General features: G+C 45.7%; 1 protein-coding gene across 2 annotated transcripts in view; it reads left to right on the top strand.

The window, feature by feature from the left end:
* Positions 1-452: 452 nt before the first annotated feature.
* LOC144479509 (phospholipid phosphatase 2-like) overlaps positions 453-14,826 on the top strand; it is a 129,691-nt gene continuing 115,317 nt past the window's right edge. The window contains exons 1-2 of one of the 2 annotated variants that reach the window (XM_078198251.1): positions 453-1,001; positions 1,141-1,248. In XM_078198251.1, coding sequence (XP_078054377.1) covers positions 1,194-1,248 — 55 coding nt within the window. In that variant the 5' untranslated portion in view covers positions 453-1,001; positions 1,141-1,193. Of the gene's footprint in view, positions 1,035-1,140; positions 1,249-14,826 lie in introns of both variants that reach the window. The other variant, XM_078198252.1, reaches the window with a different exon arrangement.

Here is a 14,826-nt window from a genome sequence, read left to right as displayed (position 1 = left end):
GTTTCCTCCCACAGTCCGAAAGACGTGCTGGTTAAGTGCATTGGCCGTGCTAAATTCTCCCTCAGTGTGCCCGAACAGGCGCCGGAGTGTGGCGACTCGGGGATTTTCACAGTGACTTCATTGCAGTGTTAATGTAAGCCTACTTGTGACACGAATAAATAAACTTAAAAACTTAAATTGAGATAGCCAAATTTCCTTTGTAAATGTGCAGAGAGAAAAGTAGACCACATTGGGATACCTTTGGAATATTGGAAACTTGTACATCTATCTGACGTGCTAAGTGTAACTTTGCCAAGGTGTAAATGTTAAATTTAAATACCAAAACGAGGGAGGAGGGGGGTTGCTGTAGAAAAGATCTGATTTTTACTCAGATATGTAAGTGACAGCACACACCCTGTAATCAGGATGAATCGTTCCCCCCCCCCCCCCCAAAAAAAACCAGCCACACCATTAGACTTTGAACTGTATCTAAGGTGTGCTGAACGCATCACAATGTAACTCTTGCAATTGGAGAGGGAGAGACACGCCGTCGCTTCCTTGTTTTTTTTTGAGTTGAAGGGAAAGCCAGGGGAAGGGTTTGTTTTGTTTGATCAGCAGTTGCCTCACCGTTCGAGCACTGCCCAGAACTGAACTTCGTTCTCACTGCCGGGGAGGAACCCTTAATCCTTTCACCACTCTCCCAGCCACCACGTCAGATGCTTCCCACACCACCCCCTCCTCCTCCTCCCCTCTCCCAGAATTGGGATCAGAACAAGAACGAACTGAAGGTTCATTAATTAATCTCTCTCTCTCTCTTCCTCCCCTGTTGCTGGTGCGGGGCGAGATTTGGAAGAACAAAAGAGAGCAATAGCTTGTTGCGAGGAGACAGCAGCTCCCGATCCTCCCCCTGCGATGTGTGAGTTTCAAGCCCTTCTCCAGTGAAACTGACCAACGGAGCGGAGAGACTGGAGTCAACAGGAGAAGTCCAAACTAGTCAGCCTGGCGACTGCAGATTGAGACAGGTACCTTAGATTCCGGAAGAACTCGAAATTCAGGTTGCTGGCACTTTCTTCCCCCCTCCCGCCTCCCCCACTTGTGTTGTGCGGTTTTAAAAAAAGTTGCTACAAACTTCTTATTTCTTGCTTTTCTTAAATATCGCAGCTTCAGAAAGACCGTGGGGTCTGACCGTGGCCAACCTTTCAATCCCTGGCAAGATGTTCGAGAAGAGAAATATTTTCGTGTTCGTTGATGTGCTGTGTGTGATTGTGGGTAAGTGAATTGCTTTTTTTTATTGGTAACGCTTGGCAACTTTTTTAAAGCGAGGAGTTTGTTGATAACTTCTGAAACTGCATTATCTGTGGAAAATTTGCCACCCTGTGTGCTCTTGCGTGGTGTTTGTTTTTGCAATGTGAGTTAAAATTAAGGCTTGGGCCGGTTGTGAACGCTCTTTGAGGACAGAGAGAGATAGAGGGACGCACGCACGGGGTGGGGTGTGCACTACAGCTAAAATGCTGAATATAAAGTGTCCCTGATTCCCAACCTCCTTACAGCAGAAGGAAGTATTGTACAGTATCTCCTCATACGTGTTACTTCAAGGCACATTCAGAGGTAAGAAGCACCGCTTAGGTACAACAGCATTGTAACAATATCAGAATTTCCATCCATGTAGAAAATAACCATGTGTGTTGCAAGTTGGCATGTTGTTGGCTGAGGCGGGCGGGAGGGAGGGGGGCTCTGTTTAAACTACCTCGAGATGGAGTTTCTTATATTTAACTGTGACAATTTGATTTGATTTATTGTCACATGTATTGGTATGCAGTGAAAAGTGTTGTTTCTTGCGTGCTATACACGGTATACACAAAGTATACCATTCACAGGAAAGGAGAGGGTGCAGAATGTAGTGTTACAGTCATAGCCAGGGTGTAAAGAAAGATAAGCTTAATGATAAAAGATATGGATAAAGTAGACGTGGAGCGGATGCTTCCTCTTGTGGGGCATTCTAGGACGAGAGGTCATAGTCTTAGGATAAGGGTTAGCAAATTTAAAACAGAGTTGAGGAGAAATGACTTCTCCCAAAGGGTTGTGAACCTGTGGAACTCGCTACCCCAAAGTGCGGTGGATGCTGGGACAGAGTAAATTTTAAGGAAGAGTTAGACAGATTTTTAATTGGTAATGGGTTGAAGTGTTATGGGGAGAAGGCAGGAAAATGGGGATGAGGATATATCAGCCATGATCGAATGGCGGAGCAGACTCGATGAGCCTGATTCTGCTCTTATAGCTTATGAACTTAATACAAGGTAGGTATATTCAAAAATCTGATGGCAGCAGGGAAGAAGCTGTTCTTGAGTCGGTTGGTACGTGATCTCAGGTTTTTGTATCTTATTCCTGACAGTAGAAGGTGGAAGAGAGGGTGCGTGGGGTCCTTAATTATGCTGACTGCTTTTCCGAGGCAGCGGGAAGTGTAGACAGTCAATGGATGGGAGGCTGGTTTGAGTGATGGACTGGGCTTCGTTCACGACCCTTTGTACTTTCTTATGGCCTTGGAAAGAGCATGAGCCATACTAAGCTGTGATACATCTGGAGAGGATGCTTTCTATGGTGCGTCTGTAGAAGTTGATGTGAGAAACATTTGGGTGGTTTGGGGTTAGCTGGTTGCACATTGGCTTTAAGTTGTTCTAATGCTGCTGATACTTATTACTGTCTTCACCACAATAATGACCACTTCATTGGCTGCTGAGCCCTGAGGACGTGAGGTGCAAATGTACTTAGTGTCCGTGGGCTCTTGCATTTCTGAGATAAAAACAGAAAATACTGAGAGCACTCAGCAGATCTGGCAGCATCTGTGGAGGGAGAATCGGAGCTAACCTTTCAAATCTGGCCCCCTCGTTTGGATGATAAGCTTAAAGTTTTAAGTTTATTTATTAGTGTCACAAGTAGGCTTATATTAACGTTGCAATGAAGTTTCTGTGAAAATCCCCAAGTCGCCACACTCCGGCCCCTGTTCGGGTACACTGAGGGAGAATTTAGTACGGCCAGTGCACCTAACCAGCACATCTTTTGGACTTTTGGATGAAACCAGAGCACCTGGAGGAAACACATGCCAACACGGGGAGAACATGCAGACTCCGCACAGACAGTGACCCAAGCCGGGAATTGAACCCAGGTTCCTGGCGCTGTGAGGCACAGTGAGAAGTCTCACAACACCAGGTTAAAGTCCAACGGGTTTATTTGGTAGCAAATACCAAAAGCTTTCGGAGCACAGCTCCTTCGTCAGATGGAGTGGATATCTGTTCTCCAACAGTGCACAGACCTGTGAGGCAGCAGTGCTAAGCACTGTGCCACCATGCTGCCTGTACAGGACTCGTTAGGGTAGGACCCTGTCACCCTATAGTTGGCAGGCAGACTATGCAAACATCTGGACTGAGCGAGTGTGACAAAATCAGCTAAAGCAATGCTCAAAATTCCGATAAGTAAGAGCAGATGCTGGAAATCTGAAATAAGAACAGAAACTGTTGGAAAACCTCAGCAGGTCTGGCAGCGTCTGTGGAGCGAGAAGCATAGTTAACTTTTCGACTCCGTATGACCTCTCCAGAGCTGAAGACGTCTGACGGACTTGAAATGTTAACTTTATTTTCCCTCTCCACAGATGCTGCCAACCCTCCTGATTTTTCCAGCAGTTTCTGTTTTTATTATAGCTCAGAATTCATAGGTGTCCTTCAGAATATCCTCAATCCACAAAGTCTCTTAAGTGACTAAAGTCACCCTTAAAAGGAAGTAAAGGCTCTAGTGAAAGATATTTTCCATTTTACTCATTCAGTCTTGAAATATAGATCGTTACGACATGACCAGCCATTGTTGACCATCTCTAGTTGGTGGTGAGCTATCATGTTGAAATGCTACAGGCCATGTGGGTGAAGACATTCCCACAGCATTGTCAAGCAGGGAGCTGCAGGACTTTGATCCAACAATGATTTGGGAATGGAAAAGTCGGGATAGTTGGTGGCTTTGGGTGCACGTTGCAGTGGTGGCGTTTCCATGCACCTGCAATCTTCGCCCTTCTCAATGGTAGTGATTGAGTATTTAGGGGATGCTGCCGAAGAAGCCTTGGTGAGTGCTTGCAGTGCACTTGTAGTAGTGAAGGCTACAACCACAGTCTGCTAGTGGTGAATAGATAACCAATCAAGCAGCAGACTGCTTTTGCTGTGAATTGTTCTGAGCTTCCGGAGCATCGTTACAGCTGCACCCGACTAGTCCAGTCCGGGCGGCGAACTCTACCATGCTCCTGACTTGTGTCTTTTTTAACTTAGTCTGTTTTTCCTTTGTGGCATTTTGGATTTTTGCCTGAAGCTGCAGCAGGTTGGCCAGTAATAATACTGAATAATGGCCACAACTATTTAAACATGTTTTCAATAATATTGACGTAATGATATTGGGAATAGGATTGCAATCCCATCTTCGTTGCCCAGCCAATAACATTAGGATTAACACAACGCACCATATTTACTGCCCTGAGAATCCCTACAGTGCAGAAGGAAGCCATTCAGCCCATCGACCCTGCATTGTCAGCAATCCCACCGAGCCCCTATCCCCGTATATTTACCCTGCTCGTCTCTCTGACACTAAGGGGCAACTTACCATGGCCTATCAACCCAACCTGCACAAATTTGGACTATGGGAGGAAACCAGAGCACTCAAAGGAAACCCACACGCGCACGCAGGGAGAATGTGTAAACCCGACACAGTCACCCAAGGCCGGAATTGAACCCGGGTTGCTGGCGCTGTGAGGCAGCAGTACTAACCACTGTGCTGCCCTTTGAACATGGATTTTAATGAAAATCTAGCTCCCTGCTGAGAAGAGTTAGGGTTGAGCCTCATTATCTTGACGTTCATTAACTGTTTGAATAAACCTCGGGGCGTCTATCTTAGTCCAATTGCTGATGAGTACGGAGTCAAAGGTCAAAATGGGCCCCAAATTGGGAAGTTGGTGCACTGGGACTGGAGAAATTTAGGTTTGTGCTGGTGGAGGAGATTGAGATTTGAGGTTTAAGGCACATTTCTGGTGAAGCTATATCTTTCGGCTGGTTCTGCTAGACATTAACTCGGAGGGCTTCTGACTACCTCGCCCTTGGAAGTGCAACAATCTGTCATGATCAGCATTGCTGTGTCTGGCATAAAATGATTTGGTGAGTGGGTAGGTAAAGCATCTGCTTCAAGAGGCTGCCTTCGTCCTCCAGTATCCTCCCAGAACGATCCCTGACATTGAATCTTTCAAAAAGGGTTCATCTGTAAGAGACTACCTGACCCAATAGTTGTGGCAGGGACACAGGTCAACATGGCCACAAATGTGCAGTTTGGCTTACAAAGACTAGCAATGCAAACATTGAATTGCTGGTGCATTAGGAGTTGAGTTGGGGGTCCAGGTGTGAGCGGGTGCTAGCAGTAGTAATAACTCAGCTAGCTGACCTCTAAAGTATTGGTTGATACATGGGTTTGCTATAAGTGGAAAGAGATTTGTAGTCCCCTGTCTGAAGAGTCTTGCAGAGCACAGCTAGGACATCTATTCACGTTCAAAGCGGATCCCTTCTTCCTGGAGTAGTTTTTTTGAAAGTTTTATTTATTATTAGTCACAAGTAGGCTTACATTAACACTGCAATGAAGTCACTGTGAAATTCCCCTAGTCGCCACAGACCAGCGCCTGTTTGGGTCAATGCACCTAACCGGCACGTCTTTCAGACTGTGGGAGGAAACCGGAGCACCCGGAGGAAACCCACACAGACACGGGAAGAGCGTGCAAACTCCACACAGTGACCCAAGCTGGGAGCCGAACCCAGGTCCCTGGCGCAATGAAGCAGCAGGGCTAACCACTGTGCTACCATGCCAGACCCTTACAACATTCACAGTATTCGCAGCAGTATCTTTCTCAATGGACCCCTTAAAGCGGTTAATTTATGGCCATGTGATCTAATTGCCTCAGTCGAAGGCATTAAGGCCCACTTAATATCTTTGGGTGCTCGCAAGAGCATTCTAAGACAAAAGTATGATTCTGGGCAACATCGGAGCTATCAGATCAGGCGGCCAAAAGCTTGGTCAATAAGATAGGCTTTAAGAAGTGGAGGAAAATGAGACAGAGAAATGTAGGGAGGGGATTCCAGAGCTTAGGACGTAGGCAATTGAAGGCACTGAGCTGGAGTTTCTGGTTCTGAGAGACTTAGAACTGCACCATAAGGCCACTTAAGTGTCAAAAATAAATGGATAGGATCATAAACCCTTAGGATAAAATGAAATATTAGGGACGGAATATTCCCATCCCGCCTGTCACAGGAATTGTAGCGAACGGGGTGGACCATGCAAAGGTTCGTTGACCTCGGGCGGGAATTTCCTGCTTTGGGGCGAGCGAGGCAGAAAAATCCCACCCTGGAACTCTGCCAAAAGTCCAGTTGCCACCAATGGGGGAGCAATCATAATTGGGGAAGAGGCCAGAATTAGAGGAACATGGATATTTCGGAGTGTCATGTGATTCAAGGGAGATTAGGGATAGGAAGGAGGCAGTTGAAAACAAGATTGAAAATTGAAGAATTATCACTCCTTTGACCTTCAAAAAGTTTCAGAGTCGCCATGCTTCAGATTCTTGTTGGTTTGTCACAGGAGTAGGCTCATTATGCTAATTTGTGTTCACAGCTAATTGTGGTCTACTTCTCGTCAAATCACAGGCAGTGTAAACAGGCAGGTTTTACCAAGTGGGAGATCAAACCTCAAATTTTCATGGCAACTTTCTAAATCACACTCAAAATAGAATCCTTACAGTGCAGAAGGAGGCCATTCGGCCCATTGGGTCTGCACTGACCACAATCCCACCCAGGCCCTACCCTCATAACCCCATGCACCTATCCTAGCCAGTCCCCCGACACTAAGGGGTAATTTAGCATTGCCAGTTCACCTAACCTGCACATCTTTAGAGTGTGGGAGGAAACCGGAGCACCCAGAGGAAACCCACGCAGACACGGGGAGAATGTGCTAACTCCACACAGAGAGTGACCCAAGCCGGGAATCGAACCCGTGTCCCTAGCGCTGCGAGGTAGCAGTGCTAACCACTGTGATTTCACCTGGGTACATGGTACTATTGCTGGATTTTGCACCCAAGCTTTTATTTTAAAGTTTATTTATTAGTGTCACAGGTTTCAGGCGGCACGGTAGTTGGTGCTGCTGCCTCGCGGCGCCAGAGACCGGGGTTTGATTTGCGGCTTGGGTTACTGTCTGTGCGGAGTCTGCATGTTCTCCCCATGTCTGCGGGGGTTTCCTCCAGGTGCTCTGGTTCCCCCCCCCCCAGTCCAGACATGTGCGGGTTGGGTGGTTTGGCCATGTTAATTTGCCCCTTAGTGTCAGGGGGACAAGCTAGGGTAAATGCATGGTGTTGTGGTGATAGGGCCTGGATGGGATTGTGATTGGTGCAGATTCAATGGGCCAAATGGCCACCCACGCTGTAGGGGGTCTATGATTCTAAGTAGGCTTATGTTAACACTGCAATGAAGTTACTCTGAAAATTAATTGGAAATGAATCAATTTGGCAACTGCTCATTACGGCAACCTGCTTGTGTTTCCTCCTGTGTTAGAGAGGTCATGTAATTTCTGGGCAACTTGCGTACAGGGGCATATTATTGAACGTGTACAGTATTACCTGAATTGTGGCGTTTTTGTGGCTTCTTGATTAAAGCAGCACTTTCTAACTGAGAAATACTTGACACAAGTTGAGATGATGCTGAAACCACTTTTGGAGTCTCGCAGGTCTCTGAAAAAAAAATTCAAAATAGAAAATAGTGAAAATGAACAGCAAGTTAGTCAGCACCTGATGCTATAATAATATTTAAACTGCTGGTATCAGCAGGGCAGTTCCCATGTTTATACTGCCTGGCTTGAACTGCGATTCTTCAAACCAGAATAAAACACTTGAACACATTTGGCTGCAGGTGTGTGCACAGTGCTCCTGTCTCAGCAATTAAACATATATATTAAATTGGACAGCACGGTGGAAGCAAATATGTGCTGAACTTTGAATTTAACACCTAAGTAAACTTCAGAAGTGCCATGGGAGCTTAAGGCACCTCTCCCATACTTTTTAAGCTAGATTTGACACTGTGATACTGTGCTTTAGGGGATATTTAAAGTTAAAGTTTATTTATTAGTCACAAGTAGGCTTATATTAACACCGCAATGAAGTTACTGTGAAATTTCCTGAGTCGCCACATACTGGCGCCTGTTCAGGTCAATGCACTTAACCGGCCCAGCTTCCTTTTGAAGTTTGAAGCAGTGATAAATTTACTGGTTTTACACTGCTCCAAACTCAATACGGATCTGATTCCTGAGTTATACTGGAAGTTTGATATCTCTTCAAACTTGAACTAGCTTCACAACAAAGGTTTAAAGTGTCACAAGCAGGCTTACATTAACACTGCAATGAAGTTACTGTGAAAATCCCTTAGTCGCCACACTTTGGCGCCCGTTTGGGTACACCTCGGGGAGAATTTAGTATGGCCAATGCACCTAACCAGCACGTCTTTCGGACTGTGGGAGGAAACCGGTGCACCCAGAGGAAACCCACCCAGACACGGGGAGAACGTGCAGATTCTGCACAGACAGCGGCCCGAACCGGGTCCCTGGCGTTGTGAAGGCAGCGGTGCTAACCATTGATGCTGAAGTTGCAGAATAAAAGCATCCTGGAAGATGAGAAAAAGATAAACTTTCTGCTGTAATCCTTCACTTTCTCTGTCAGACTTTTGACATTCTGCTCTCGTGTTCCACGTTTTACTTCAGAGTTCCCATGTTTCATTTTATCCTGTCGAAGGGTTGATGATCCTACCGGTTATTTTTGACTCTTGTTAAGACGAGTGGTCTTGTGGTGCAGTGTATAGCCTCCCTGCTTCTGAGCCAAAAACTGCAGTTCCAGATCCTGGTCTTGATGGCTAAGGAAGGTGCATTCATAATGTGGCCAAGCGGGTTAAGTATCAATTTGTAAATCCTTCCAACATTCCCAGACTTACTGCCTGCTATTGGTGCGAGATTCCTTCTCATCCGTGTGATGTAAAGAAATTTGCATCTTTACCATCACTATTCATTGCTCCAGGCTACTACATGTACGGACAGTGTGCTCCGGGCTACTACTTGTATGTTGCCACAGCAGCTCCGGCTCCTTGGGGTTGCTGGTTGGTTCAGTTTGTTGGACGGCTGGTCGATATCAGATTACTGCCAACAACAACACAGTTCGATCCCCATTCCGTCTGGGGTGGATTTGGGACCTGTCTCTTTGCCCGATCAGTGGTGCAGATCGTGGCTGTGAGTCAGACCTGTCTTCAGGCAGAGAACTCGAAGAGGAAGACAGACAGACTGGTTGTATCGAACATTTCCTTGACCATGAGATCTGTGGGTGGCACGATGGTTAGCATTGCTGCCTCACAGCGCCAGGGACCCGGGTTCAATTCTAACCTCGGGTAACTGTCCGTGTAGAGTTTGCACGTTCTCCCCGGGTGCTCTGGTTTCCTCCCACACTCCAAAAATGTGCGGGTTAGGTTGATTGGCCATGACAAATTGCCTCTTAGTGCCAGGGGGATTAGTGAGGTTACTGGGATAGGGCCAGGATGCGATTGTTGGCGGTGCAGGATGGGCTGAATGGCCTTCTCCTGCACTGTCGGGATTCTATCATTCCATGATAATGTCTCTCAAAAGGCAAATTCATGTGGGAATTGTGCGTCTATGATATTCAGAATAAAAGGCCACTTTTAACCTTTATTTACTTTTTTGCTTTTTTGAGCAAGGAACAGTAATCAACCTTCGCTTGTTTTTAGGCTAAAGTAATTCAACACAATAAAGCATTTTCATTGTGGATTGATGGAAACCAACGGGCTGCACCAAGCAACTTCATAATGCTAGCAATGCCTCTTTAATGTAATTCAACTAGACTCTGTCATTGTCAGTATGCTCTATACCAGACCATAGAACAATAACAGTGTGTCAAGCTTGTAATTCTGTTTTCAGATTTTGGCATGAAGGTTGGAGTGTGTAATGGTTCTCTATATCGCACAGTGGTTAGCACTGCTGCCTCACAGCACCAGGGATCCGGGTTCGATTCCCGGCTTGGGTCGCTGTCTGTGTGGAGTTTGCATGTCCTCCCCGTGTCTGCGTGTGTTTCCTCCGGGTGCTCTGGTTTCTTCCCACAGTCCAAAGGTGTGCAGGTTAGGTGGATTGGCCAAACTAAATTGCCCCTTAGTGCCAGGGGGACTAGCAGGGTAAATACGTGGGATTACGGGGATAGGGCCTGGGTGGGAGCGTGGTCGGTGCAGACCCGATGGGCCAAACTGCCTCCTTTTGCACTGTAGGGAGTCAATGAACAGCGTCTCTACTTCACTGACTGTGAAACACTTTGGGTTTACAAATTGAGATCATTTTTTTTCTGGATTGTAAAGAAGTTGCTGTCCTTTCCCCTCTCCTCAATGACAGAAATATTTTATTTGTGGATACCCGTATGTTTCAGATTGGCAGATTAGCTGCCCTGAGTGGCTCCGAGCCTTACCTCGATGTTGTTGGTGCTCCGATCGATTTCCAGCTATGCTGAGCTGCCTGATTCTAGCCTGGGCAGTGGTTTTGAGTGTTGGAATTGGCCACATCACCCTGGATATGAAGAGGAAAAATCGACCCCTTGTTCTCGCCTCCCATACTTCTTCAACGTGCTGACATTCACTGTCCAAGCCTATGCAAAGGGCAGCCAATTAGATGAGGTTACAGCTGGATGGCCGGTGCCCATGGAATTTTGCCCCTGGATGAGTCAACACATCAACAAGAAATGTAATCACTAGTTGGCAGTCCAGCTCACCTGGCAATCAGTCTTTCCCTATGGGAGCGAGTTTGACTGATTTCAGTTTGTGACTTTCTAAACAGTGGCCTGGCTGAGAGAGCATTTCTGAATAAGCAGAAGGGTTAGGTCTGCCATTGTTTTAACAATGTTAGTGTTTGTTGTTGGAAGAGAGCGTGGTAGTAACTTTATTAGGACACTTATGTACTTTGACATACAGATTGATTGGAGCTTGTGATTGCATTGAAATGTTAAGAGGGTTCGCTCTTGCCTTCAGGGTTCAAGATTTTTAGATTCTCAGTCTGTTTGGCCTCTAAGCCAGTGATGGGCAACCTAATGGGCTCCCTGAGTGACCCCCCCTTCAACTCAGTGGGCTGCGAGATTGAAATTGGGTTTTGTTCACGAACCGGGACCCCATGAATAAGATTAAATACATTTAGTACTTCATATAGAAAATGCTTAATTATTTATATATTAATAGAACTGTCATCAACTTTGAATGCTAAAAAGAAAAGACATATTTACACTTTGGGCGCACAGCTGTCACAGTCAATGTTGTGAGCAATCAGCACCCATCTCACTTCACTTGTCCTTGCTCTACGTGCGAATCACTTCAGTCACACCAGTGGGGGGAAAAGTTATGTGGATGGAAATTGGAGGAATTTGTGTGTGAGCAAAGTTCAGTAAAATGTCTTGTGGGCCGCACTCAGAATCCAGATGAGCTGGGTTGCAGGCTGCACTCACTGCTCTAAGCTGTTACCAAACAGTTCGCTTCTGCAGAAGTATTTGATATTTGTCCCTTTGATGAAATAAGCTGCCCAAGATGGAAGCCTTTCTCTTCTTATTGCCCGCATCCATATTGATGGATTTGGGGCAGCACGGTGGCACAGTGGTTAACACTGCTGCCTCACAGCTCCAGGGATCTGGGTTCGATTCCCGGCTTGGGTGACTGTCTGTGTGGAGTTTGCACGTTCTCCTTGTGCCTGCGTGGGTTTCCTCTGGGTTTCCTCCCACCGTCCAAAGAAGTGCTCAATTGCCCCTTTGTCTCCCGCGATGTGTAGGTTAGAGGGATTAGCGGGGTAAATTTGTGGGGTTAAGGGAATAGGGCCTAGGTGGGATTGTTGTCAGTGCAGATTTGATGGGCCAAATGGCTTCCTTCTGCATTGTAGGATTTCTATGCTTCATTTTTCTATATGTCACCAAACGAACCCCCTGCGCCAATGTTTGCTCCCCATTTGTAATGCTTACTCAGAACAAGATTGAAGCAGGCTTAAGGCTGTAAATTTCTGACCATTATTCTGCTCCACCCTTAATGAAACAACCTAAGATCAGGAATTCGCTATCTGACGGAACTGCAATTAGAAGTCCAGAAACCTACCCTCCACCCACTCCCTCAAAAAAAGTTAGAGGCAAGATTGTTTGAAAATTTCAGAAGTGAGATTGTTAACTTTTTGTTAGGCCAGGGCATTAAGGTGGGTAGATGGAGTTAAGGAATGGATTAGTCACAGTTTAATTAAATGAACAGGCCAAAGAGGTTGTATGGCAATAGTCCTGTTTTTACATAGATGTGTACACCCTTTAATACACTTGCCCAGGCTGTACCCTGATAGCAGACAGTAGTTTGTGCCGAGGTTTCTGTGCATTAATATTATTTCTCCAGCCATGTCCTTGGTGGGATTGGGAGCTGGGGGAAGAAATTGAAGTTGCTTTATTTTTTTAATGAATTGGATGCCTATCAGGATGTTTCTGTGGTGTCGCCTCAGCTGTTGCAGAGCTGGAGTGCTGCTTTCTGAACTTCATTGCAGTGTTAATGTGACTAATAAATAAACTTTACTTTTAATCCAGAAACTCAGCTAATGTTCTGAGGACCCAGGTTCAAATCCCGCCACGGCAGATGGTGGAATTTGAATTCAATAAAAAATATCTGGAATTAAGAATCTACTAATGACCATGAAACCATTGTTGATTGTCAGAAAATCCCATCTTGTTCACTGATGTCCTTTACGGAAGGAAATCTGCCGTCCTTACCTGGTCTGGCCTACATGTGACTCCAGAGTCACAGAAATGTGGTTGACTCTCAACTGCCCTCCAGCAGCTAGGGATAGGCCATAAATGTTGGCCATCCAACGACGCCCATGTCCCATGAATAAATACAAAAAAATGCAGGCACAAGATGAGTTCTCCGTGGAGGAAACCGCATGGGTGGAAGACGCCTTGAGGCAGAGTAGGCCCAGAGTTTCCTTGAGGAATTCCTGGAAGTACATTACTGCAGCTGTTGGCTCACAACGAAACCTAAAGAGATTTTCAGCTTACTTTGCTGAATAGCCTCTCGCCCTGTCTGCTGTAGCTGTTAGATTTTCCCTGACAGGGAATAGACCATCACTGCGCTGATTCAGCCTCAGGTTGTCAGCAGAGCTGTACCTGTACATTTGAAGAGGACTCGGCCTGCTTGGATTGGGTGTTCTTGCCACCTGCAATTTGGAATTGCAGTAGACCAGTTTGGGGCATGAAAAAAGTGGGTAATGACAGACCATCTCCACTGTAACCACCTCTCCCATCTGCAAAACAAAAACAGGTGGGAGAATTTAACTTCAAGCCTAGCTTTCTATGCAGGGGATTTTAGGGCCCCGCTCATCCTGAAACCGTAAAATCCCGCCCGAGGTCAATGGATCTTTCCATGGCCCGCCCCTCGCTCACTCCGATTCCCGTGGCGGGCAGGACGGTAAAATTCCAGCCTGTATATCCTTTTCTCCTTCACCTTCTTCCATTGGGAAAAAGATACAAAAGTCTGACCAACCGTCTCAAGAGTAGCTTCCTCCCTGCTCTGATCAGACTTTTGAACGGTCCTACCATGTATTAAGCTGATCTTTCTCTTCACCCTACCTGTAACTGCAACATATTCTGCACCCTATCCTTTTCCTTTCCCCCAATGTACTTTATGAGTGTTATGATTTGCCTGTGTAACGTGTAAGAAACAATACTCTTCACTGTATTCCAAGACACGTGACAATAAAATAGAATCAAATCTTAGCCGAACCTTTTATAGGTGACCAGTAATTTCTTTGCAAGAGAAGAGTTCTGTGCATTAACATTTTAATGCTCCCCTCATGAGAAGTGGCATGAAAATTGTACAATTTACATAACTCTGAAAGATGTTGGCCTTGCTTTAACAACCTTTGTTATTTTGTTTGTTTGAATGGAAATCTAACTTCACAGATTCCCTGATTGTAAATCAGGTTGGCTAATATGATTTCTCACTAAGACATATAGGCAGTTTTTAGTGTGAATTCTGCAGGCTATTTCTTGCTCCCTCTTGATTATCCCGCAGTTTACTAATATGGTGATTCTGCTGGATTAAGCTAAGTGACATTGTAGCTGCATCCTGTGAGAAGTCTGGGCTTGTGAGGAGAACACAGTAAGAGTTTTAGCAACACCAGGTTAAAACTCTTACTGTGTTCACCCCAGTCCAACGCTGGCATCTCCACACCTTGTGAGGAGAGCCAGTACTTTAGCAACTTGAACTATGATTCAAACAGGAACAGATACTTGTACAGTTTGGAGCAGGAAGGAATTGATGAAACTTTAGCCGTGATTTGCTTAACAAAGACCAGGATATATTTGTCACTGATGGAGTTGATTTAGATTTTGTGCACAAGGCACAATTTTTTTTCTTAAATATAAAAAATGTGTTTTACAGACATGTGAATGATTGGCCACTGAATCACACACGCAAGCATGCCGCTGTGGTTTTTAGTTCTCAATTTAGGCAGTGTGCAATCTTCTAAAGTCATAGAATCCCTACAGTGCAGTAGGGGGCCATTCAGCCCATCGAGACTGCACCGACTCTCTGACAGAAGTCTTACCCAGGCCCTCTCCCGTAACCCCACATGTTTACCATGACTAGTCTACCTAACCTACACATCTTTGGGACCCCACACATTTAGCATGGGCTAATCCACCTAATCTACACATTTTGGGACACTAAGGGGCAATTTATTATGGCCAAT

Source organism: Mustelus asterias, chromosome 26 (genome assembly GCF_964213995.1).
Source record: "Mustelus asterias chromosome 26, sMusAst1.hap1.1, whole genome shotgun sequence".
Classification (NCBI taxonomy): domain Eukaryota; kingdom Metazoa; phylum Chordata; class Chondrichthyes; order Carcharhiniformes; family Triakidae; genus Mustelus; species Mustelus asterias.
The sequence above is the reverse complement of the archived record's forward strand: the minus strand, read 5'-3'. Positions and strand labels throughout refer to the sequence as shown.